The following is a 26114-nucleotide window of genomic DNA, read 5'->3' as shown; positions in this document are numbered from 1 at the left end:
TTCCAGTCTGTTTTTCTCCCTTGATGTGTTCACAGGTTGGTGGGTCACCACTTGACATCTTAAGATTTCCAAGTCTGTTGGAGTATGTCATCTGGTTTCGAGTTGGTTGGAAATTCAGAGCAGCAGCGCTGTGCAGGGAGGACACTTTGCTGAGCTCTTCCCATAGTGAGGAAGGCAGAAATGAAGTTTTGCAAGCACAGGCTGAATTTCCTGTGCATTGGCAAAAGGAGAAGTTTGCACTGGTTTCCATGGCCACACAGTTGCATAGTTCTCATTATAGCAAAGAAGCCAAATAGATGTTTGTATTTTGATTTCTTCATACATGCATTCCCTGTGGATCTTTTCTGTAGATTGAGATCCTAGGTGAATTTTCCAGCTTGTGCTTTTTGAGATGATGGTGTTACAGGGACTCAGAAAAGCATTAGACTTTGTAAGAAGTGAATGTAATGAGCGATTTAAAATACCTCCGGGCCCTAACCAGAAGGCTTAAAAGGGTCGTAGCAAGATTATCTGTTTCCTTTCAAAGTGTTTGCGTTTGGGAAGTGTTCCAAAGATTTCTTGTAATTAATGGCTGGATAGCCACTGTCAATGGCAGACTTAGTACCTGAGGATAAGATCTTCAAACATTTAAGCACGGCCATAACTTCATGTATCTGAGCAGGAGGCAGATGCTTGGAAGCAACAGTTGTTACTGTTTGAGGAGAAAGCTCTTTAGAAAATCTGGTCCTGGCTCTTGCCATCTAATCCAGCCCCGGGTATGTGTGGGTGGAGAAACTCAAGGACCACTCTTTCATACATTGTACCACGCATGGCCACGGCCAGTTTTGGGCAGAGCCATGTGCCACCGTTGTGATGGGACAGCGTGTCCGATGTGTGTCTGTTCTTGCTGTGCAAGGGCAACTGTCTGTGTAGGAGCATTCAGGAGATGGGAGACAGAGGAGATGGTGCCCAGTCCTGCTGGTCACCACCAAAACAGGAATTGCTATTTCCACAGGTCTCTTGACTGAGGGAAGCGGGGAGAAACCTGGGATCAGGAAGTGGAAGGTGAACAGTGAATCCCAAGTTGAAGCTCTGGACAAAGATGAGGACAAGGTGGGAGGTGCTGGTGCCAAGGAACCAAAGGAACCCCAAGAAAAAGCTTCTTCCAAGAAGAGTTTTGTCTGCAAAGCCTGCGACAAGACCTTCCACTTCTACTGCCGCCTGAAGGTGCACATGAAACGTTGTCGGGTGGCCAGAGGAAAGCAAATCCAGTGTAAGGAGTGCAGCGAGGTCAAATCGACGAAGAAGGAGCTGGAGAAGCATCAGCTGGAGGTCCATGGGGTGGTGGGGACGGCCAAGAAGAAGAAGAAGAGGCTTCCCGTGGCATGCGATATCTGTGGCCGAGAGTTTGCTCATGCCTCAGGTAGGGTTGGTGGGAGCAGGGGTGTTTGGACAGAAGTCTGGACAATATAAATAAAGCAATAGTCTGAAATCTCCTCCTCCTCCTCCTCCCTGCAGCTCTGTGAGTGTTCTGTGTGAGAAACACAGCTCAGCTCATTTCTCCTGCCCCATTGAGCACAACCGTTTTCTGATTAGTTCTTCCCTAATTGGTTTTCCACATGGCTCATCAAGGAAAAGTGGGGCTACTGGCAAATTTAAAAGCTTCCAAAAATAATCAACCTGTTCCGGTTCTGCGGCTGGTTTAGCATGACGAGTAAGAGGAGTTGAGTCTCTGCCTTCCCTGTGGCAGCTCACAATATCCTGGTGGACCTCCAAGCCAGAGGACACTGGTGGACCTCCGGTGTCGCAGGTGGGCTGGTGACCTCTGGGCTGGAGGACACCGGTGGACCCCTGGTGTCGCAGGTGGGCTGGTGGCCTCTGGGCTGGAGGACACTGGTGGACCCCTGGTGTCCCGGGCGGGCTGGTGGACCTCTGGGCTGGAGGACACTGGTGGACCCCTGGTGTCGCAAGCGGGCTGGTGGACCTCCAGGCTGGGTGGAGCGGTGCCTCTGCAGCAGGGTTGGGCAGGGCCGGCACTGGTCCCACCAATGCCAGCCCGGTGTCCTGCCTGCCTCCCCAGGGATGCAGTACCACAAGCTGACGGAGCACTTTGACGAGAAGCCCTTCTCCTGCGAGGAGTGCGGGGCCAAGTTCGCGGCCAACTCCACGCTGAAGAACCACCTGCGGCTGCACACGGGGGACCGGCCCTTCATGTGCAAGCATTGCCTGATGACCTTCATGCAGGCCTCGGCCCTTGCCTACCACACCAAGAAGAAGCACGCTGAGGGTGAGCCTTCCCTGTGGAAGCCCGGCCGTGGGCTTGGCCGGCTCCGTCCAGCCCTTCCTGCCCTGTTCCTCCATCTGCCTCCTGGCCGCTTCCCCATCCTTTGGGGGAGCCCTGGGCAGCAAGCTGCTCCCAGATCTCCTCCACCCACATGGTTTTGCCTGCAGTTCCCCATTCTGCCTTTCCCCTATCCTCTTCTCCAGGATCTCTGACTAGCCAGTTAGCAGTTTAGCACTCTCCACTAAGGGGATCTTCCTCTTCCTCTGCCTTCCTTGTTTTTCCCCTGAGTAGCTCTGTCCCCTCACATCTAGACTCCTGCGATGCGTCCTCCTCCCTCTGGTTAACCTCCTTTCTCCCGTCCCTCCCCCTGGCTGAATTTCACATAGTTTTTCATGCCAGTGCTTCTCCTGCCCCTGCACCCAGCCGCTTCCACTACCAGGGCATGAGCATGTTGCAGCTGGGCAGTTAATTTTGAACATGAGACAGCATGTAGTACCTCCCAGAAGTGTGTAGTACCTCCCAGAAGTGTGTAGTACCTCCCAGAAGTGTGTAGTACCTCCCAGAAGTGTGTAGTACCTTCAGACACTTGAGGTCTTTAGTAATTTAATACTCCCTGTGCAGGTGTGGTTTCCTCCAGCACGTCTGGACCTTTTTGACCCTGCGCTGAGATGCTCTGGCTACCCCAGGAAAGCCTGTCCACTTTACAGTCTCTTCCCTCTCCCTTTGAAATTAGGCATAGTCCAGACAGAGCTCGTGTCCCGTTAGGTGCAGGCTCTCACCCTGGCTGTCACTGCAGGGAAGATGTACGCCTGCCAGTACTGCGATGCCGTGTTTGCCCAGTCCATCGAGCTGTCACGCCACGTCCGGACTCACACGGGGGACAAGCCGTACGTCTGCCGGGAGTGTGGGAAGGGCTTTCGCCAGGCCAACGGGCTCTCCATCCACCTCCGGACCTTCCACAGTGAGTGTGGCCAGCCACCTCCCTGGCTTGGGCAGTCCAGCCTGCAAGACATGGCTTCTGCGGGGTCATGGCAGACCCATCCGTGCCAGCAGAGGCTTGTGCAGGTGTTACTGGTTCCTGAAGGCTGGCTGGGTGTCTCATGGTGGGGTTTTTCCCTCCCAAGAAAAGCAAGACTCTTTAGTGATTTGATGCTGTGGGTAGGGTTATCCCAAAGAAAATGGTAGGGCTGGCTTCCAGCAAACCACAAGCTGCTGGGAACCTACCACGGGAAGCTGTAGGTGAGCAGGAGCAGCCACATCTGTATGCAAAGCCAAAACTCCAGTGCTAATTTTCATCTGGGAAGTAACAAGCTTTTATTTCCCTTTTCTTCCCTCCCTCTGTGAATTCTCTTCTTAATTCTTTTCTTTTTTTTCCGTGATTTCTTTGTCCCCTGTGGTTCTTGTTGCCTTTCTGGGTGGCAGACATCGAAGATCCCTATGACTGCAAGAAGTGCCGGATGAGCTTTGCCACCCTGCAGGAGCACCGCAAGCATGTCCACGAAGCCCACTCCCGGGAGTACCACCCCTGCCCTACCTGCTCTAAAGTCTTCAGCGCCCCGTCGCTCCTGGAGCGGCACATGGTGACCCACGTCGGAGGAAAGCCCTTTAGCTGTGAGATCTGTGACAAAGCTTACCAGGTAAGCTGGTGCAACAAGGATTTGGTCTCATGTGCCAGGAGTTGCCATTGCCTGCTCCTGCACCAGGATGTCTCTCATATCCACGCGCACTGAGTGCAGCAGTTTGTGGTCAGCAGAAGGAAAAATTGTACAGAGGAGGCAGAGTCCGTAGGGAAGAGGCAGGTCCATGGAGAGAGATGGGCCATGACTGCAAAGGGCTACATGCCTGCCTATCTGGACCCTCGGGAATCTCTTTCACCCAAATTTCTAGCTGCCAGGAAGTGTAGGAATAAAAATACTCGTGTAGCAAATGGCATGCCTCTGTGGGAGTGTGTGTGGGAGCACATTCCTACAAGGGAACAAAAATTCACACCAAAAGGAGACCTGCAGCGAGTGAGATGCGGATGAGGGATTCAGCAGTGTTCAGCCCTTCAGGGGCAATGGGGAAGCAGAAGTGAGGTGTTAGCTGTTGTCCTGTGGGAGGATGAGCAGGTCTTTTACCTGCTGAGCACAACCCCACTGTTCCTGTTGCTTTCCACGCGGTTTCTTGCTGTCATGATGTCCCTGAACAGCTTTGTATTGTAACTATGATTTGATCCTTATCATTGCAGCAGTTGTCAGGGTTATGGTATCACAACCGGACCCACCACCCTGATGTCTTTGCAGCTCAGAATCACCGCTCCTCCAAGTTCTCCTCCCTGCAGTGCAGCTCCTGTGACAAAACCTTCTCCAGCACTGCTGCTCACCGAAAGCACGTCAAGGCAGAGCACACAGGTAACGGCCCACTCGTTAAAAACAAAAACATGTGGCGACTGCTGGGAGAAATGTAGTAATAACTCTGATAGGACAAGGTTGCGCATCCCATTTACTTGCGCATCACAATAGATTTTTTTGTATCCTGTAACAGTCTCTTCTGGCAAGTCTCATCCTCAGTGTCTTGCAGCTCACTTGCTCTTGGCCTCTCCTTTTCCTGCCTTATCTCCAAAGCTGCTCCTCATGTCTATATGCGTGTGTGGTACTGCTGAAATATTAACGGAGCTCTGGTCCAGAAGGTCTCTTGTAGAAGACCTTGGGCACACACTTTTCTATTCTTGGCCTTATTTGCAGATGTGAAGTTCCACGAGTGCGAGACGTGCAAGGAGCTCTTCCCCACGCTGGCTCTCCTGCAGGTCCATGTGAAGTGCAGGCACTCAGGTCTGTTGCATTTGCTGTTGTTCACGTTAACCTTGCGAGCAATGACTGCTCCTCTCAGTGAGTGATGTCTAAGCTGTAAGTGGAAGAGTGAAGATGGATATAGTAAGGAAGCAGAATGCGAGGAAACAGAAAATATGGACAAACTAGAAAAGCACTGGTTTTGGTGAGGCTGGGATGTGTTTGTTAAGCTTCTGGAGTCAAGGAGGGATCTAGATTTGCTTGTTACAGCAGAGAGGAGAGCTAAGTGCAGGTGAGGAGACATCAGCACAGAAAAACAAGGAACTGAACCCTAAGCATTGGGGTTTGTGGAGGATAGAGCTACTGGGAGACTGGAGAAAAAGGGAGTTTAGCACCAGAAAAATCAGAGAGGGACCTGGGCTTGGGGAGACCACGTCAAGGGCCCTTTGGCAAGTGTGCAAGCTGAAGCAAGGCTGTGAGGGCAAAGTGAGCTGGCAGAGCAGACTACTACGAAAGGTGGGTCCCCAGGGCTGTGCGTGGGATAGCAGGAGAGGAGATGCATCAGGAGACGTTGGAGGGGGCAGCCAACAGCAGCCTGGAGAAGGAAAAGGAAGGAGAAGACCTAGACGTAGCTCTGTCTGAGAGGAGAGAGCCCCTGGGGTGGATAATGGGTTTGCAATAGCTGAATCAAGAGGTGCAAGGCCAACAAGGAGCAGTGCTGGATGGTGGAAGAGATGTTTGCGAGAAGGGACAGCTGCAGTGACAGTCAGATACACCGACCTGGTTTCTGAACACCGGTGCTGCAGGGAGCTAGAGCTGAAACAGATCTGAACAGCCACAAACTCTTTGTCAGACAGTGGTGTAGCCAGGAGAAGGGACGCTGGCACGTACTGTGCCCTGAGTCCCTGGTGGGTTTCAGCCTTGCGCGTCCTGGCCATTTGCAGCTCCCTGTGCCCTTGGGCTGGCCCTGGGCGTCAGAGGCCAGGCTCAGGGTAGTGCTTCTCCCCCCAGGCTCCCAGCCGTTTCGCTGTTTGTACTGCTCAGCATCCTTCCGCTTCCCAGGAGCTCTGCAGAACCACGTCACCACCGAGCACTTCAAGCAGACGGAGAGCACCTTCACCTGCGAGCTCTGTGGGGAGCTCTTCCCCTCCCAGGGCGAGCTAGAGGGGCACTACAGTGCTGAGCATCCCAAGGTGGTCTTCTCCCAAGCCACCACGGCCCAGATTGTACAGGTGAAGACTGCTCTGTGCCTCAGCCCCCGCGGTTGTTCATCCATCCTCCCCCTCCAACCCTCTTATTCTTCCCAAATCCACCCTGCAAGTCCTGTCACCCCTTCTGCTCCCTGGTTCCCCCTTCTTAGAGGGGTCCAGGACGCAAGCCCCCCAGCCCACAGTGCTCTGGGATTTCTGTGCTAGTGCGAGGTGGGCTCGCTGGAGGGGAAGCAGCTCAGTCCTGATTTTCAGGAGCTGAAGAAGAGGGACTGACAGTGTGTGCAGAGGTGCCTGGTTACTTGGAGGTTATTAAAACCCAGATGACATACCCCGTGAGATTATAACTGTTTTGTTGGAGGCCAAATGCTAGGCTTGAACCCAGACTCTTTCTCTTCAATATCTCAGCCATCAGTGGAGAACAGCTCCATGGATGAGGGAGCCCAGTGTGCAAAATTCCCTGGGCTGGCATTCCTCCAGTGGATAATCACAGAGTGTTTATTGTCTATGACTGCTTATGGAGCTAAATTATAGCAATTTTGTGGAGAGAAATATTTAAATTACTCTCTCGTCTTCTCTTTTGCATCATCGGTGTGTGTGGTTTGGTGTTTCCCATTAGTCTCACGCCTATTGTAATTGCAGACCTCTGGCGTGAAGCTAAATGTTATTACCAGAGCTGGGGCCGGGAAAGATGTGTGTAGCAAAGTGACTGTGGGGAAAGCGATGCTGTAAGTGTCTGACTCTCAGGTCATCTTCCCCGCAGGTGATTCAGACGTCGGAGCAAGGAGCACCAGAGCACATAATCTCTTTTGATGAGGCCCAACTCACTGGCTCCCAAGTCTTTGTGACGTTGCCCGAATCACAAGTGAGCCAAGCTGGCTCCGAGCTGGTGGCAGTGACCATGGAGGACTTGTTTGATGACAAAGTCACTCTGATTTGCGAAGAAACCAAGTGAGAGTGAGCAGGAGCCCGCGCGCGGCACCTGATGTCCACTGGACTGGTTCAGGAGCTGTACCTCAACGTGCTGCTCTGGCAGGGACATTCAGGGTTTCTTTGGGAAAGCAACCCGGGTATGTGATGCTGCAAAAGAAATGGCATGCAGCAAGCACAGCATGGCCAAGGACAGGAGAGGTTTATAGACATTCACGAGGGCCTGGGAAGTCTCCCTGCAGTCAGCAGCTGCTGGCTCGGGTGAGCTGAACCACCCATTCCTCCCAGCTCAAAAGAAATAAAGAAGCAGAGGAAAAGATGAGAATTGGGTGTGTTCACGTGTGTTCCTCCACTTCTGTGAACAGAGTGGAGGGGAGGAGACTAGTGCAGGACAAAGTTGGGGTGGTACGGGTATGTGAAACCAAAGGAAAAGCTGTCCTGAGAATTTGGGGTGCAGGTTTTTATGGCTGAATCAGTGATGTGCTTGCAGGTATCTGCTACTCTGCAGGATGAGTAAAGGGCTGCTTTGTTTTTTCTCTTGCTCTCTCCCCTGTACCATTGTGCTTCCTGTTGTGCCAGCTAGAAAAGTCCCCTAGCGCAGAGCTGACATTTGGGCCTCTCAGTCGAGCGGAGACTTGAAAGTTGTTCTAAATGGCTTCAGAGCTGTTTAGGTAACACCTTGTGTAGCACAGGTCTGATCCCATCCATGTTTTTGCTGCGGCTGTCCGTTACGAAGAAGGGTCGCAGGCGGGTCTGGGCATCCACACCCTCTTTGCGAGCAAACACCCTAAGATCTCCCACCCCTCCTCTGATCCACCAAGGACGTGCTGAAGCTGCCACATCTGAGAAAGGAGAAGGAGCTGTGCCTGCCTGCCAGGGCCCGTTGTTACTGGTATCAGTGGATTGGCACTAATGAAGGTATTTGTCTGAGTGTGCAATAGCTGCTGTGACTGCACGTAGCTGTTCCCCGTGGCACACAGGACGTTCCTTAATGCATTCAGATACCTAATGTAAAGTTTGCTTCTCCAGTACTAGCACAATGCAACAGCTTCATTACAGCACCGTGGCCCCTTTAAGGCTAAATTTCATAAAGCTTTTTTATCTGCAGTTTCCTAAAATATAATCTGATAATTAATGGTTTGCTGAATCCATTATGAAGTGCAATTAGATAGATGCAGGGTTCCTGTGGCTCTGAGGGGACTGGTAGCATTTATCTTCCTTTCCCTCATGCCAAAAGGTTGAACTCTGCCACTGCGATATTTACATACTGAGCGGTGATCCCCGCCGCATCTCACAGCCTGAGACCCCGCGGCGAGCAGTGCCCGTTTTATCACGCTGCCCAGAGCCACGGGAGTGCAGGAGATGAACAGATTGGAGTTTTCCAGCAGCATCTTGTGCTGGCTGCTCGCAGCCACCAGGCAGAGGCGGTTGCACAGGAGCGTGCCAAGGTGGTTGTGCCAGTGAGATAGTTTGTTGTTGCTGTTACAACTCAGAGAGAAGAAGTGAACAGCAAGGGGTGCCCCCAGGGAAGGGGATTGGTGGAGCAAATATTCTGCATGGCATTTTTTTGTGTGTGTGTGTGGCATATGACCCCGTTGAAGTGTTGCACGTGTCAAGAAGTGCTCCCACCTTTCTCTTCCTCGGTTGCACGCAGGGTTTGTCCCCCAGGCTTTGCGGTGACAGTGAAATGGAGGAAGCATGAGGTTAAGTTCCCACTGAATCCAGGAATGACCAGGAGATGGTGCTCAAGGTCTTGAGGATTAGTGCTAATGGCCAGGTGCCTCTGCACCTTTGCTGAAGCTCCTCTTAGCCTTCCCAGGCCTTACCCAGCTCCTGGGCTGGCAGGCATGGACAGCCCTTGAGCCACTGCCAAGCTGACGGACAACTCCAAGCCCTGGACAGGAGACCTCCAAACCCTGGATATCGCTGCTTAGAGGAGAGCCTGAAACTGGGCTGTGGCCACCTGCGGAGAGGGTAAAATACATCTGTTATTGAGGTGGGGCCGTAAAAAAGCCTGGGATCCCCCTCGGCCAGGAGAGGGGGACGGTTGGACTCAATGATCTTAGAGGTCTTTTCCACCTTAATGATTCTATGATTCTATGAGAGCAGAGGGGGAACTGGTGGAGACCATCTCACGCCTGCCTGGACACAGAAGAGCTGTGCATGGTGCTTAAGGTGAGCGCAGGGATAATGATAGAAGGAGCAAGTACATCTTGATGGTCTCGGAGCAGATGTGTTGGGAGGTAAGCGGTGGATTTTGTCCCATAGACTGGTGGAGATGGAAGCTGCTCCCCTTTTTCTGGCTCTGTGGGGGCTGGGAGCTGTGGAAATCCTGCACAGGCTGTGTGAGTGCTCTGGAGCAGAGGATGAATCGTCCAGGTGATGCTTTGCAGATGTCTTAGCCCTCATTTGGGAGCCAATATCTGCAGGGAGCGCTAGGTGAAGCTGATCTCCCTTTGTTCCTGAAAAACTCTGGAGGAAGAGTAAAGGTTTAGCAGGGTTTGGGGAGAAGTTGCCTTATTTACAGCCCTCTCATACGGCAGAGGAAGCTTAGCTAGGGAAGAGCATGCAAATGATGCATTTTGGCTTTGATCCGCTTGGTCCCTGTTGACGGAGTGTTGACACAGTTGACGGGGGACGGTGTAGATCACACAGCAGGCGCAGTTCAGGCTCACGTCTCCTGTTTAGGGCCATCTCTCCTGCCTTTGTGCCCTGCAAGAGCCTGCGTGGACGTATCCTCGGCAGAGTCCTGCCAGCAGTATACACCCAGTGAGAGCTCTGCAGCTGTACAGAGACCATCAAAGCGTCCCCCGTATCATTATGAGGAGATAATAACTCAGATGCCCCCGTTCCAGTTCCTTCTTGATGGATGAAATATGCATGTCAGAGCAAATTGCAGTGTTAGCAACACCTATGTCCTACCCAGAAGGAAGATGCGTTTCCCAGGGCACATCCTGGTCTGGTGTGCACAGCGCTGAAGATGCTGATCACTAGCGATTTCTTGTTATGCTGCGTATTTTTTTCCTCTGTAAAAATAAAACACGGAGAATGAAAGATGTAGCTGCACAGTGTTATGTGAAGCAATTGATCGGAAGGAAAAATCCTTATTTCTGAAAACGTGATTTTTGCAGGTCTCCTCCCAGGTGCTGGGTGACCCATTGAGTTATGTGGGGTCCTGTGCCCCTCTGACCCTGTAAGGAAGCGGAGGAGCTGTTGTCAGGTCAGGCCGGAGCACGGGACCGTCCTGCTCTTCGCTGTGTCCTCCTGTTGCAGGTGCCAGATGCTTTTGGAAAAAGGGCAGACTGCCCGTAACAGAAGCCTGGAGAGTAACATCCCATGGAGGACGTTAGATCAGTTAATGATTTATATATCTGCATGCATTAATTGGTGCCATTTAGGGTGCAGGATTAAGCTTGTGACTCTTAGGAAATGTCTGTTTTCTGCACAACTTTCATTCTGACCCGGTGTCTGTCCTGTTCGCTGAAGCATCCTTCAGAAAAAGGCAGGGTGCCGCTGGGTACGGCAGCGGCTGTGAGCAGCCCCCACTTAGCATTTCCCAATGCAAAGTGTAATTTTGCAGCCCCAAGGTGTTATTTTAACACAGTATGTGCAAATTCTGTGCTCTGGGCTTTCTTGTTGGTTGGTTGGTTGGTTTGTTTGTTTTTAAATCTGTAATTAGGTGCAAAGATGCTGGTGCCTTGCCCAGGAGCGAGGGATGGAGGTGGCAGGAGTACAGAGAGAGCTTGGATGTCGCTTGAAGCCTCTCCTGGGGGAGAGGAGGAGGAGAGCAGGTACCAGCAGACTGAAAACCCTCTGTGCGAGTCGGGCAAGCCCTGGGAGCCCCTGCGCCCCGGATGATGCTGATGTCTTGGCAGATTTCATTATCGGTCTGGCAGGCTGCCAGCCCGTCCCCAGCGAATTCATAGCACTGGAAAAGGGAAGCGACGTTTTCAACGGCCTCCAGCTCAGCAAACGCCGAGCGGCATTTCGCAGGGCAGAGACGAGACGCTTCAGCAGCCAGAGGGAATTCCCTCTCCTGAATATCGGTGGTTTGCTGCAGATGGGGAGAGCCGAAGCGCTTCCCCGCGAGATGGGCTCAGTAACCTTTTGTAATGGGGAGGAGCAGGCTGGCTAATGGAGGGGGCTCGGCTGCCTCTCCAGCATCGGTTAATGCGTCTAATCCCCCAGCACAGCCGGCTGTACAGTGCCTCGTTGCAGTAAGTCGCCACGATTCCTAATTTCCTGCGTTAAAACAGTAATTCCTTTTATCGGGTCTCCAGCCAGCCTTTTGCACACGATGAGAGCGCAAGCAGAAGCTCTCACTTTGCCTTCCCTTCACCATTTATGATCAAAGCAGGAAATCTGCCCAGGTTTCTAATCATATTTAAGCAAACCTGATAAGTGTATCTCTTAGTCCATTTAATACGAGACATGTGGATGCTGAGTAGCGCCTGCTGTTAAGTTGCTATATGCAGCTCTCATCTACAAATGGGAGCGGGGAAGCACCCATGGGTCAGACCGTGGCACCTGTTTTTGTGACCTGCAAGGAAACAGAAAGTCCTTGTCGGCAAAGCGAGACAGAGGTTGGAGGAGCGATAAGGAGCAGTGGGGATCCAGATTGCCTGGCACGTGGGCGCAGTCGAGCTGTGTGCATCTTAGCATCGCTAAATATCAGGCTGCGTATCCGGGAAGAGGCGATGCCGGCCGTGTGGAGAAAGGAGGGGACTGTGGTCAGGATGTCTGAAAGCATCTTAAGGTCTGCCGGTCATAACCGGAGGCGTGCGGAGCCGTGAGTGATGTTTGGGGGCTTTAGTAGCTGCTTTTGGCAGAAGTTGGGAGGTGTTTACTGCTGCCCCCTGCTCTGAGCACTGCTGCGACTAGATGTCATTCCCCTACAGCTGCTCGCTCACGGCAGCGTGTGACAAGTAAATGACAAACTGGAGGCTGTGCAGGCAACAGCTACCAGCACAAGTCAAGGGCTGGAAAATCTGCCTTATTGCACGAGAGTGCGGGAGCTGTAATTGCTCGGCGTGGCTGAGGAATGACCCGGTGGCAGCCTTCACCCCCCTGCGTCAGGGAACTGTGTTCGCTCCTGCCTCTGTACTCTAGCAAAGGCAAAGTGCTGAAGGGCATCAACGCTAGTCAGAGTCCGTCTGTACAGAGCACAAATGCTTGGATTTGCCTGATTTCCCTTCCCCTCTTGGACACCCTTGAGATGCCCAGCACTGAGGGCAGTCCAGACAGTGACCTTTTCACTTCTAACAGAAGCAGTCAATCCCTGTCTTGTTCCCGGGGAGCTCAGGGTCAAGTTTGCTGGCTGATATTTCCTTCATCCCCTGGATCAGGGATACTTAGAGCCCTGCAGCATATGGGAAGCCTGGTCTGGGCAGGCTGTCTGCTTGCATTTTTCTCTGTGCTTCCCAGACCTTCTCCCACTGCCCCAGAACCTCTTGCAGATGGGGAGGGCTGGCCAGGATGGGTCTGTTGTACACATCCTCGCTTGGAGCACGAAGTAGCTGCCAACAAATGGGTCTGTCTAGATGGATTAGATCTAGCTAGGTGCCATGCAAAATCATCTCAGCCCACAGGTCTTCCAGCCACTGGAGGCTTCCTGCCAGAGATGGGAGTTTGCTCTCTTCCTCTTGGCTGTACTAAAGTGAGCAGAGCCCTGCCTCGGGTTTCAAACTGCCTGTGGAGATAATCCGTGCCCCTCCAGCTGTGCTGAACCTGCTGACGGGCATGATGATGGCTTTCCCTGACATGTGAATCTGGCTTTCTCTGCCCAACGAGGCCAAGGCCATATGCCACCTACTCCATGGCATTGGCTTTCTTGGCCAGCTCTTTGGTAGGGAAGGGTTGAGCTCCAGTCCTTGCCATCCACCCTCATCCCTCTGCTCTGCTTCACCTGGACAAGGTTTCCCTGCAGGTTCACCCTGCATCCACCTTCACCTGGGCTTTGTCATCACCCAGAGCATCTTCCCCAAAGCTCATCCCACGGAGATGGTGCATCTCGACGTACGCTTGCCATGAGCTGAGCCCCCAGGCTTTGCTGTCTGTAGAGACTCCACGTGGATGCACATCTGGAAAGTCTCCAGTTGCTGGTAGATAACTCCCATTCTGGCCTTCTGCAGGAGTCGCAGGGAGGGCTCTGTGCTGGGTGGAAGGTGGGTGGGACGGCTGGAAGGACCCCTTGGCAAATACAAACATGCGGGTGGTTCCCTTTATCCAACTTGTGTTGCTTTCACTTGTTCCAGCCCAGAGGCCACAATTGAGATGGTATTTAGAGCAGGGCCACCCTGTTGGTTGATGCTTAATGTCATAATAATATGACATTTGTTTAGCCCATTGCACTTCAAACCTTAAGTTGTTTCTTTTGTCTCTGAGCATTTAATGGCTGTTGTCATTGAGCTGTCCAGTGGCACACAGGGCTTTTTCCAGGGTGATTATAGATGATGGTGAATTTGGCGATACGCAGGAGTAGGTCAGATGATCCCTATGGCGTGCGTGAACTTCCATTTATCAACGCTACGTTTCCCTTGCAGCGAAACTGGTCTCTGTTAGCCGTGAATTCCCTCTGCAGCTCCCTACAGCCTCTCTCATCGACTAACCCAGATAATCCTCTGCTATCTGCCACATCTCAGTAGATCTATTAAACACACAAAAGTTCTGGTGTCCTTGTGCGTAACCAGGGTAGGTTGCAAGATTTTAAATCCCCCAGTGCAGGATACTGTCAAAGTTTTATTGAAAGTCTAAACAAATAAGCCACTTTTACTCATCTATTTCTCAGTGGGCTTTTCTTTTTTAGAGGTGTAGCATTGCTGTTCAGCTTACCGGTGATAGAGCTGACCAGGAGTTGATGGGACTCTGTGGTAGGTGATCGGATGCGGCATCCCAGGAGCTTTGCCCAGTTGGGGCTGGGTCTGCCTACAGCTCTAGTGGAGGATGAGGACAGGTAGGACTTGCTTTGGGGGTTCACAGTGACTTGCTTTCACGCTGAAGAAACCAAACCATCAGCCCAGCTCTCTTTGCCTGTGTCCCTCTGCCAAGCTTTGGCAGGCTCTGTCCCCTCTTCCACTTCGTCTTAGGAGGGCCAGCAGAGCAGGTAGCACGGAGAGCGTTACTGCCGATACTTCTTGTTGCTTGTGTGTCGGTACCTGTCCCCCGCTTCCCGTTCCTCACTGCAAAAGGCTCTACCGCTCCTGCATGCCTAATGCAAACATTGCAGAAGGATGATTCAGCACTTGGCGGAGAATTGCAAACGCCCGAGAGATTATTTTGAGCATCTTGGAGCGGCTCTGGGAAGCGATGGGGTGACCGGGGTCCCTGCGCTCCTCCGTGTGTCGGCCGCGTCCCCACGCGGCCGCGTGCCCCAGCAGAGGTGGAGGCAGCCCTGGGACAGCCTGGCACGCTGCCCGCTGCTGCGTTCCTGCCTCTGCAACCTGCCTGGCTGCTTTCCCCCTGCCAAAGCCCTGCAGCCCCGGCAGGGACCCTGAGCTCCCCTTTCCCCTCCGGGGAGCAGGCAGCTCACCTTGCAAAAGCGATGGGACGCAATTTCCTTTTTCCGTGTCACCATTCCTGGGGCTGTGCTCACGCCAGGTCCTCGCAGGGAGAGGTCTCCTGATGGGAACAATCGCTTCCCCTGGGCTGGGGATGGGGGGGGGGCAATAATCAAACCTGTAATGTGAGGGGGGGACAAATTGTTGTTGGTTTAAACGTGAAAGCAGCCGGGCTGTCTCCCGCCATGGGAAGCAGAAAGAGTCCGAAAGCATCTGGGATCAAGGGCTGCAGGTCAGGGGGATGTCTGTGGCCGTTAGCTGGTGATGGGCTCCCGCAGGGGCTGTAGGACCTGCCTTGGGGACACCGGCTGGGCCCTTAGGGCTCGGATATTGGCACCTCCAGCGCTCCCTGGTCCCGCAGAGCTCCTCTGCTGGCTTGGTCCTTCGCCCTCCCTGAGCCCACCGCACCGTGCTGCGGGGCCGATGGGTGGTGGCTTGGGGGGAAAAACACACTGCTGGTGCTCTGGAGACCCTAAACAAGCCCTGGGGGGCTCGAGCCTGGCAGTTTAACCTGCAGAAGCTGTTTGGCTCGAGGTTCCTGGGATGAGGGCTGGGGGGGGGGTCTCCCTCCCTGCACTGTGGGGAGCCATCCCCATCCTCTGGTCTCGTTTGTTTGGGGCAGGTATCTGCTCAGCGGTGGGTTGCTCCATTTTCTTCTGGCCCTGCCCGCTGGGCCGTGTCCCCCCCTGCCTTCACTGAGCTCTCTTTGCGGGTCTTCCTCCATGGTCTGTACATGGGGCTGCGTGGGCTGGGCAGACCTGGACCAGGTTTCCCCTCCCAACCCTGTGCAAGCGTGGCCAGAAGAATTGTCTGCTGAGACCAAATGCCTCCTGCCTTCTCCTGGCATCGCCGGCCAGTCCTGTTGGTGCTGAGCGTGGGGGAGCCAGCCTGGAAATTCTCCCCCGGAGGCAACAAGGGAGGTGGTGGTGGGGACCAGAGTCTTCCATCTGCCTGCCCAAGGGGTGGTCTAGAAGGGCATCTCAGGGGCATGCACAGGTTCCCTGGTCCACCCACCCGCTCTGCTCTAGATGGCTCCAGCGGGGATGGGGGGGAGCAGGGGGGTGCTCACACAGGGCTGCATCCGTGCCCGGTCTCGTAGGAGGAGCGGTGGCAGAGCGGAGCGGCTGTTGCTGGGCAGGGTGATGGAAGAAGAGGATTATGACAAACAGTATTACCAGGGAGCGCTTCCCCCCTGCTTTTTTTTTTTTTTTTTTTTTTTTTTAAGCTCAGCTAATGCAGAACACATCCACGGAGATTTCGTCTCAGTTTTCCCTAAAAACTCCTTTCGTCTGTGATGAAGCCTGAGACATCTCCAGCACAAAGAATTCTTTTTTTTTTTTTTAACGTTGTTAACGCCTGAAAAGAGGGGTTTAGGAGAGAACGACCTTGGGTGTTGGTTATAATCTCACTGCACGAGTCTGTAATATCCCTTGCTCGCACGAATACGTACACCCAGCTTCCTCCAGAGCATCCTTCAAGAAAATCGATGAGGAAACGGGATTTGCCACGCTGGTCCAGCTCACTCAGGATCCTCTCTTCAGAAGCAACCGGTCTCATGCTCCAAAGGTGAAAATCCTCTGTCACCCATGCAAACACTTTTGCAGCAGCCTGACGGGGAAAGAAATCCCTTCGGAGCACTGCAGCCCCCTCAGCTTTTAAATGAATGTTTTGGTCATCTCTCTTGGAGGGCCAAACCCCGTTACACTGCTGCAAAGCCGATGAGTGTTGTCCAGGTTGAAATGAATTTAGGAACCGGTTGGCAGGACTTGCTCCAGGCCCCTCCTGTCCAGGGGACCAGCTCTGGAAATCATGGCTTCAAACACAGTGAAGCAGAAGTCATACCTGATGGGCATTGGTGATGGTCACCCATAAAAGATGCTGGCTGAATGTCCTGCTGTGCCTCTGTGTGCTCTTAAACCCTGCAGCGTGAACCATCTACACCAGCACGGCATCTCCAAGTGCTTTGTCATGCTGGGAGGAAAAAGTCACAGCAAGGATTTGGGCGGGGGGGCGGTGAACTAGATGATCTCCAGAGGTCCTGTCCAACCTCAACTACTCTGTGAGTCTGTGATTGCAATTTTTTGGCGGATCTCTCCAATTTCTCCCCCAAGGATTGAGTCCATGGCTTTGGGTGGGCTTCCCTACTGCAGCACAGAGCAGTGTCAGGCAAACCTCAAACTCAAGAGCACTGCATCCATTTTCCTGCTAGAGAAAAAATGGACCAAACCCAAGAGACCTTTGGTGTGGGCTTCAGCGCAGTCCTAGTGCCAAGGATGGAGCTGGACAACTTGAGGTGGACAATTTGTCTCACCTGGCTCCTGGGGGAAGAACATCTGACTCCCAGTTATGCCCTGGATCCAGAGAGACTGGTGCGTGGTACTTTGATCTGCTCTTTCCAGAGCCGGGGAGGTTTCCTGTGGTGTAGGTGACCACGACGATAGCCCTATGACAGCACTGTGACAACTGCTCCTACCTGCGTGAAGAAACGAAAGGGCAGTTTCTGACCTCTTCTACTTCCCACAGGTCCCACCAGCTGCATCTTGCTGTGAATGTGATTTGGACCCATCTCTGGAGGTGCCAAAATGCTGGGTCCCTGGACCACGCTGCTCTCTTGTCCCAGTGATGCTGATCTGACCTTGCAGTTTCCACGAGTACCCGGACATCTGGCAGCTCCATCCTACCAGTATTGCGGTTTTGGGGACTTGGGCTTGTTGTCACAGTGCAAGACACCACAAGGTAGGTGCTACGAGCAGTGGGACCGCGCACCTGAGCAGTGCGTCATGGTGAACACCCTAACTGGGGTCAGGCAGAGATACCAGCACCTCTCTGTGTCCAGCCTCCGTGCTGGCCGTGGCTGTTTGCCCGCCTGATGCTGTCCTTCCAGGGGTTTCCTTTCTTCGAGGAAGCTGGTCTTACTCGGTAACGCTTGACGCCTGTCCCCTTTTCGGGGGGGACCGTCCTCCCCCCCTTGCGCTGTTGCTGCGGCTCCATGCCACATGCTCCATCTGTGCCGGGGACACGGCGGCTCTTGCTGCCTGCAGGCACGTCCCAGCATTTGCAGAGTTGTTTTAACTTTGCCCTTCTGCCTTCTGTTCACCGTCTTCCAGATTTGCCCTTTCTGATTTTCTCCACGCTGCTCTCTCCAGGACCTCTCCAGCTCTAGGAGGGGGTCTGGCCTCGTGTGCGGGACACCCCGGCTCTGGACTAGCTCCAGTCTGTCCTCAGTGGGGCTGGAGAAAACTCTCGTGGTACCAAGGCAAGCAGCCTGGTAGTGTTCACTTGGAAAGCCCCTGGCTCGTCCAAGCTGTAATGCGCTCAGGTCACGGTTATTCCTACCCAGGAACCACACAGCGGGTTAGCTTGACTTTATTTCTGTTAGCAATCATGCTGCTGAAAGAGCAGGTACCACGAAGGATGCTGACTCGCTGCCGAGCGCAAAACAGGGCTGCAAAAACCAGCCCCTCACGTCCCACCGCCGTTGCGGTTCTTCTGGCTGCACCTCCAGTGGGCAAATGTGGTCCACTTGCAAGATTTCCTCTCCTGCTGGGCGCACGGAGGCATGCAGATCTTTTAATGACAGCTGAGATTTGTGAGTATTGACTTCATTATTCGGTGATTAAAATATTCCAGTTTCATTGCGACACAGGGGGTGCATTAATGATTTATAGTATTGCATTTTGATTCGGCACCTTAGGAAACTTTAAAAGGGGCTCGTGCCATGGATTCTGCTGAAATCTGGAAATTAAATCTGAAAATTCAGTAGTTCATTGGCTTGAAGGATAGGAAAAATGGGCTAGATGCACCACGGAGAAAAAAAATCTTGAAGAGTCTTTGAAAAGTGACCCTAACCCAGACCGGCACATGGATGCACCCGTTGCCCGAGGAGGCGGCGGGGGCCCGGGGGGGACGGCATCCATCTCCACACATGACAGGAGGCTGGCGCGTGGCTTGGCTGCTCTGACCCTCTGTCATTCTTCTCGAGGCAGCTTTTGCAGAGTTTTAAATCTTTTCTAATGTGACGGGTTCTGGGAGCAGGGGGGCTTCCAGGAGCGTTTCTGGGCCATGGGGGCTCCTAGCCCAGCACCTCTCTCCACGCCGCCGTCCCACCTCCCTGTGGGACACTGCCCCATGACCCAGCAGTCCATCCCTACCCTTTCTCTTGCTCCTCTGGTGTAGGAGGCTGGGAGTGAGACACAGTAGTGTCTTTGCTGTCCCTGCAGGGAATCCAGCATCGCTGAGGTCCATCTCCATCCTCTGCCTCACCTGCTATTACCAGCAAACACCTTGGGACCCGTTTGTCCGACTCTCTTGTACACGGCGGGGTTCCCCATCGATCGCTTTATTTCTGACCTCTGCTCTTAGGAGACCCCTGGGTCTTTTTCTCTTGCCTGTGTCCCGAGACAAGCAGGAGGGACAGCGAGGGGGGGGATTGCGACCTGCCCCCCCGTGCAGGGTGTTTCAGAGGTACGAAGGAGAGGAGGGACGTTTCACTCCAGACGTGCCCGTCGCAGGATCTGCCCCTTGAACTGATGGCTGCGGCAGCCTCAGCTCCTGGGGACCCCCAGGTCCCCTTTGGGTCTGTCACCCCCATCCCCTTTTATCCCCACTCCCTTCGCAGCCCAATTAGCTGTTTGCTTAAGGTACTGCAAACCTCACTTGATAAGTTTACCTAATTGCTTCACTTAAGTTAATTATTTCTTGGCTGAACAAGAAAGCAACATAATTGATGTCAAGGCGTATTTGTCGATTAATGTCCTGGGAGCGGGGAACTTGGCACTCCCCCCCCTCGCCCCCTTCCTTCCCGGCTGCAGTCGGGAGGAGGCGGCCGGCAGCGTTCTGCTCCCTGCGGCTCCCGGCTGTTGCAGGAGAGCAGGGATGGGTGCTGCACCTCGGGCAGCCCTGCCATGCACGCCTGCCCTCCTGGGGCAGGCTGCAGCATGCTGGTGATGCTGCCTCCTGCCCCCCACCCTTTGCCGGACCCTGGGAGCAGGCAGCAGCTTCCAGGCACTGGTGGTAAATCCCGTTATACGGCACTGCCTGCCTGAGGTACGGGCAGGGGAGGTGAAGGCAGGGAGGCTGCACATGTGTCGGTAATGAGAGCAATTTCCCGTGGCGCGGGCAGCAAGCGGCTTTTGCATTAACCTATCGATGGGGAAAGAGGTGACCCTGCATGGGGAGCAGCTTCATGGGGACAGATCCAGACCATACCCCGTGCAAGACTAAATTCAGCCCATGCTCTGGCTGCGTGCAGGCTGGGGTTTGGGTCAGGACACAGCCTCAGGTGACTTCTTTGAGTCCTGGCCGTTCGCTGGGAGTTAGGATAGCTGGTGGGGTGCTGGGCTGAGGTCTCTCCTGCTAAATGAGGCTGGCAGCGATTGTCAGGGAGTTTGCACCCGCTTCTTTCTTTCGGAGGGTGGTTTTTTTTTTTTCTCTTCCCTTTGCATCTGAAAGAATTTGAGGCAGTAGGTTAGCTTGTAAAAAGCTTTCCCTGGGAGCGGCTGCCTGCTGGACTTGGGGTGAATGCCCCGGAGAAAACGCCTCCCGCTCCAGTGAAATCTTCCTCCCGTGACCTGCACCGGGAGGTGAACTTTTGTGCGAGAGAAAGATAATCCCCTTTGCTCACCGGGACTGAAAGCTCTGTGATAAAAGCTTTATTCAAGATCAAAGACATATGCTGCTTTTTTTTTTTTTTTTTAAAAAAAAAAAAAAAACTACTCCTTTAAACAAAAAGTTTGGTTTATGCTGGATTGAAGCTCCAAGCGGTGACAGCTCCGGAGCTCATCTTCCCGGCCGGTGTCGGCAGGGAGCGGGACGGTGTGGGGATGGAAGGTACCGTGACCATTATCCCGGCACAAAGAGGGTTTGGGGGCTCAGCTCCGTTTCCCGGTGCACAAAACCCACTCAGGGTTCAGGTTCCCTTTCAGTCCGGGGGATTATCCGGGCAGCTGGAGGAGGTGGGGGGGAGCCTGGGGAATGGTTTGCGTTTGATCTCGCTCAGCAGTTTCGTCCGCACGAGTGTCCGGCGGGGGCTTTGCTCAGGGGTCCGGGAAACCTCCTGCGATGGAGGTGACACAAAGGGCTGTGGGCTTTTCTCGGCAGTGAGCTGATCCATGAGGGGGGGGGGTGTTGTGCCGGTTTGCACTTCAAAAGCCATGAGATGGGCTTCCAAAACTGTGAGCTCGGCTACAAATCGCAGGGTTGTTTCTTCATTATCAGAGCCCCACCACTGGCACCCTTTTTGTTGCTTTCTTCCCAGCTGCGGACTCTTCCCTGCAGCCAGCCAGGCTGGTACCTTGTGAAAATCAAGCCAAAGTGCCTCTTTTCAGGGTGCTGGGTGTCCTGTGTCAACACCCCCATCCCATGCTGTGGGGTACCCTGTATCTGAGGGTTGTTGGGTATATCACAGGGCACCGGACTCCCCACATCATGGGGCACCCCCAGCACATGTACCCCGTGCCTCTGGACACCCTTTTGTGTAAGACGCCCCATACCCCATCCTGCAGTACAGAAGGGCAGCTATAACGTGAGAAGCTGATTGCCAGGACCACGCATTTCAGACAGTGAAACAAGCCCCATGCAACCCTGCTTTCACCCCCAGTATTGATTTTCAGATCACAGCCAAGTCCTCCTGTGTTGTAAAATGGCAGAGGGTCTTTTACTTACTGCCACCGCTACATCCTCTCCGCATTTAGCCTTTTGTAAAATGAGGGATCACAGGTCGAACTGTGTGCGCAGGATAACTCCTCTGAAGCTAATGGACTTACTACGGTCCCTCATTTCAGAGCTAAGCTCAGCAAACCTGGGCTCAGCGGGGAAAAAAACCACCAATCTCTCCAGGAATGAAATTCATTCTGTTGAGTGCGACACGCTTTGCGTGGAGATAAACCTCACTCCTCTGTGTGGCTTCTGCATGGACCGGTCCCTCAGTTGTCCTCCTCGGCTCTCCAGGCACTGCTGGGCAAGCAGCCCACGAGCCCGGTCCCGGCTCTGCTGCGCCCAGATCTGGAGCAAAGTGGTGGGTCCCACCTGTGCTGAGCGAGGGACGTCAGATGATGTTTGCCAGCTTGTTCTGGTGAAAATCTGTCGGTCCACGGGCCAGACCATTGGGAAAGACCAACTTGCCTTACGCTGTTAGAGGAATAAAACCTTTTAGAGAATCAGGGTTGACCCTGATGTATCTGCTCTCCAGCATCCCTCCAGCTGGCTCAGGCATAACTGTCTCGCCACATCAGGAGAAGATCATCCTCGGCAGGACCAAGGAGCCAGGAAGGGTGGACAAGCAGCTGTATGGCTGCTGTAGGATGTCCCCACCTGCAGTCTGAAGCCTCCTTTACCTTCTGCTCCTGCTACACAACCTTCCCCTGCACCCACAAGCAGATGCCAACTTGGATGTGTCACTGAGAAGATGGCTACTGAGGTTGAAATGAGGGAAGGAGGAAGCCCAGGGGACTGGCTGTGTTTGGGATCTCATGGTCCAAGCAGAGAGAAGGGGTTAGCCCACACAGATTTAGAAAAGGGGGACAACTTTCCCTGTGCAGCCCATGAAGACCATGGCCATATCTTAGGCTGCTACCAACAAATGGGTTTGAAGAGACTGGCATAGGGATGGCTCCTGATCCCTGGTGGGCACGGGTCAGCAAACCCTTCACTGAGACCCACCACAGGGCGGAGTGGAAAATCAGCACAACGTCCGTATACATCTCTCCAGAGCCAGGGGCGATATGGACACTTGGTCCCAGTGAAGTGTTGCAGGGCTCTACCTTGCAGCTTGAGGTCTGTCTTTCATTAAAGGAGGACAACTGAGTTGGGATTATTCCCAGAGCTTGGGGAGGATTATCCTTCCCTGGGAAGATGATGCAGGAGGTTTGTGATGTGGGGAAGAGCTGATCCTGAGGGCTGGGCCAACACCGAACTTTTCTGCTCTGTCTTCTGTGGTGGAGCAATGTCCTTCTCCGTGCTGTGCAGCAGCTTGTACCAGCGTGGCGGGCAAGGACATGGCCACAGGCCACGCAGAGCTGTCTGAGAGCAGCCAGGGAAGAGGTGGGCAGAGGAGAGGGGCACAGTCCAGACCTCTTCCGAGGGAAATTGTCCTTTTCTTTAGAGTCAAAGCTCCACCATCGGAGGGGTTGTTCTGGACACGGGGGAACCAGCAGCACAGCAGCTGATGGAAGTGCACTCTCACTGGGTAATCCAAGAGCTCTAATGATCTGCCTTTGATCTCCTATTCAACAGGGAGATTTATTACAGCTTTCATTTCAAGTCAGAACGGATGAATTTCAGTGGACCTGTCGAGTGGCTACAATCTGGAGGCATTTATCTTTCAGGAGGAAGAGACAGTCTCCTCTCTTTGTCTCTTTGAAATGATGGGGGGAGACACGGTACCCAGCTAGTGAGGGTCAGACGATATCTGCTGCATGGTGGCAAGGTCCGCCTTGCTCAGGGCAGGCTCCCTGCTCCAGCTGTGGCACCGCAGCTGCTTCCGTGGCTTTTCTACTCTGGCACAAAGTTAATCTGCTTACTACATGTTGCTCTCCCTCTTCCCTGCTTTCGCAGACAGCCCAGAGGGGCTGAGATCCAGCATCTCGGGACAGGGCTCCCAGGGCTCTTTCCCCAGAGCCAAGCGCTGCTCTGGATCTGGAAGATGCCTCTGCTTCTCTAAGCAGAAGGTGGCCTGGAAACCTGGTGTCCAAAACCATCTCTTCTGGCTTGGGTTGCGCAAAGGACCTCTGTTGCATTTAAACTATTTTCTGCAATTTCAGCAGAATCAATACATTTTGCTTCTGACTGCTCAAGGATGCTGGGGGAAGCCTGTTTCAGACTTTTCCATGTAGGTGCAGTTTAGCTGTCCAGTCTAACAGTATTTTCACTTGATACCTCTCCACTGAAGCAGGTCTGCAGCAGCAGATCCTTTATACGAACATCTGTGCCATCCTGCGGCACGTGGAAAAGTTGGGGATCTTTGCTAAATAATAACAATTTCATCATTGCTAAGAGCCACAGAAGAGCTCTCAGGCATTATTTGCAGACTCTTCTCAGTTTGAAGGCTGTTCCTCGGCAGAGCCTGCTCTGGGCACCTCTCTGAGCTGTCGCTGCCGCTCCCTGCCTGCACCCAGCAGCAGCAACGGCAGGAGTGTATTTTCTGTATTTTCTGTTAGATATTGGCGCTGGTTTGGGATTTGGCTTGGGCTGCGAGATGTGTTCCAACCTGCTGCTTCTGCAGCTATTTCTCCCAGTCTCCAGAGCTGGTCCCATTGCTTTGGTTCATCCTCTACCCCATCTCCTCCCCATCTCTCCCACCGAGGAAGAGGCTTTCACTTGGTCGGAGACTGCACCTTCCCGACGCTCTGTGCTGCAACGTTTGTCCTGGGAGCACTGCACCAGTGAAAACAGCATCCTTGCAAGCTCCCACTGCTGTCCTGACCATACCAGTCATCTTGGCCCTGCACCACCGTGCTGACGTGGTCCCACTGTGCAGCTCTGCATTGTGTCCCAGCAAGCTCTGCACTGGCAGTGGCACCTCCACGGGGCCGTCATGCTCCCTCCCATCAGCAGACAACAAAGAGGCTCCGACGTGCTTCTGCTCTTGAGCAGGGATGGGCTCTCCTGGGACAGGCTTGGCTGCCTTCCCTGGCTCGTCTCCGCTTCATGAGCGGTTGTCTGAGTACGCTGTCAGCCCCGCAGACTCCGTGTCAAGCCCTTGATCCTTTGCTCCAGCGGGACCTGTGGTGGCAGCGGGAGATCCTTCCTCTCCTTTCTTCCTTAGTTCTTTTGAGGATCTTGTCCAAGGGAGCCCCAGGGGCAGGGCAGCAGCAGGATTGCTGGGCTGCTTGGGCTCCCTTTGGCCATGCGTGGTCCCTCAGGACCCTGCTGGTGGCCCCGGTCGCATGCCCCAGGGAAGAGCCACGTCCCCGGACCAGCACAGCTCAGTGGCATGCAGGGGTTTTGGATGGAGGAGAGCTGAGTACCAAGCACTGGTGCAGCCAGGGGCAGGAGAGATGCATGCAGTCCATGCAGACAAAGAACAAGTGCTGTGGAGAGGTGGCACCATCTCAAAGGGCCTTTTGAGGAACGGGGATGCAGCCAGAGTGCTGGAGTTACCCAGATCCATTGCACAATGGGGTGGATATGGGACTTTCTGGGAGCAATGCCTGGCCCAGCTGGTTGCATCTCTGTAGCTTTGGTTTGTTATAAGGGGTTCGTTGGTTTGGGCTCTGCAGCAAGACAGGTTAAGCCAATTTAAAGCCAGGGTGCTGAGCTAAAACTTTTTCTTGCTCCTGACCACGACGCCTCCTTCCTGGTGTTCATCTGCCTCCCGCTGAACACCCTCCTGGTGTTCATCTGCAATCCCGCTCCCAGGGATTGCACACGATTTGCATGGATGGATGCTGGTGGCATCACGCTGTGAGCCCTCTGCCATGTCCCCAGGGCTGCTCCGCTGGCCCAGCACAGCTCCAGTTGTGGGTTGTCCCACTGTGCCATGCAGTGTCCAGGGTGCCCCGTGGGCCCTTGGGATCAGGGGGGCCCGTGAAAACCAACATTGTCCTCCAGCACATCCCCGAGCCGCCCACCTGAGGGTGTAAATCTGCGTGCACGGGATGTGTGACCTGGTCCCTGTACCTCATCCCCATCTATTCCCAGGCTACCCTGCTGCGGCCGTGCAGCACAGCTGCGATTTGTTTGTGTGGGTGGCAGTGGCGGGGGAAGAGCCACCCGTTGTCAATCTGTCCCCTAATCCATTCTGCAGACGAACGGTTGCCTGCCTGCCTGGCAGAAAGCGCTGGGAGGGCTGTTGCTCCCTGCCAGGGATTGCTAAAGAGCAGCCACCGTATTGATTGGCCCTGTCACCGCTTGAGGGATGTATTCTTGTGAACAGCCTCCGGCATTAGCAGTCTGCTCGCGTGTTGGCTGCATCAAGGGCCACCAAGGTCTCCATCCCCGGCAGCGGGGACAGGGCTAGGGCTCGTGGTCGCACTCCTGCCCCAGAAAGCCAGACCGCGAGGATGGCTGAGGCAACCCTCAGCAGTGCGGGAGGGGGAAGAAGATGACCAAGCTGGTGTTGTGTCCAGGGATTCAGGAGATGAGGAGGTGCTTGGTAAGCATGTCTGGTGAGCTCACCATGGGCACAGGGTAGAGGTGTGGATCCTTCCAGCTCGTGCTTTGTGCCTGCTGGATTTGATAGGCTTCAACGTCTTCAGCGGGATCAAGGATGCAGGAGGATGACTGGGGCTGGACAGTGATTTTTTTTTTTTTTTTTTCATGCAAAATGCTGATTTGCTAATCTCAAAGCCATTAGTATGAAATGGCTGGCTTGGGCAAAAATACCTCTTTGGAAAAAATAGGATTCAGGAGTCTCCAAATTTCTAAAGCGACCCCTTTGGATGCTGTCAGA

The 26114-nt window shown here is 53.8% G+C and overlaps 1 protein-coding gene across 7 annotated transcripts in view; it reads left to right on the top strand.

Moving 5' to 3' along the window:
• The window catches only part of ZBTB40 (zinc finger and BTB domain containing 40), a 40044-nt gene extending 32335 nt beyond the window's left edge, over nucleotides 1–7709 (top strand). For 3 of the 7 annotated variants that reach the window (XM_075171944.1, XM_075171946.1, XM_075171943.1), the window contains 8 exons: nucleotides 995–1402; nucleotides 2060–2266; nucleotides 3060–3224; nucleotides 3686–3900; nucleotides 4491–4653; nucleotides 4987–5073; nucleotides 6043–6263; nucleotides 7003–7709. In XM_075171944.1, coding sequence (XP_075028045.1) covers nucleotides 995–1402; nucleotides 2060–2266; nucleotides 3060–3224; nucleotides 3686–3900; nucleotides 4491–4653; nucleotides 4987–5073; nucleotides 6043–6263; nucleotides 7003–7194 — 1658 coding nt within the window. In that variant the 3' untranslated portion in view covers nucleotides 7195–7709. Of the gene's footprint in view, nucleotides 1–994; nucleotides 1403–2059; nucleotides 2267–3059; nucleotides 3225–3685; nucleotides 3901–4490; nucleotides 4654–4986; nucleotides 5074–6042; nucleotides 6264–7002 lie in introns of those variants that run through there. The other 4 variants (XM_075171947.1, XM_075171945.1, XR_012676964.1 and 1 more) reach the window with 3 other exon arrangements.
• Nucleotides 7710–26114: the final 18405 nt, after the last annotated feature.

Source organism: Calonectris borealis, chromosome 23, assembly GCF_964195595.1.
Source record: "Calonectris borealis chromosome 23, bCalBor7.hap1.2, whole genome shotgun sequence".
Classification (NCBI taxonomy): domain Eukaryota; kingdom Metazoa; phylum Chordata; class Aves; order Procellariiformes; family Procellariidae; genus Calonectris; species Calonectris borealis.
Note: the sequence above shows the minus strand (reverse complement) of the source record. Positions and strands in the feature narration are given on the sequence as shown.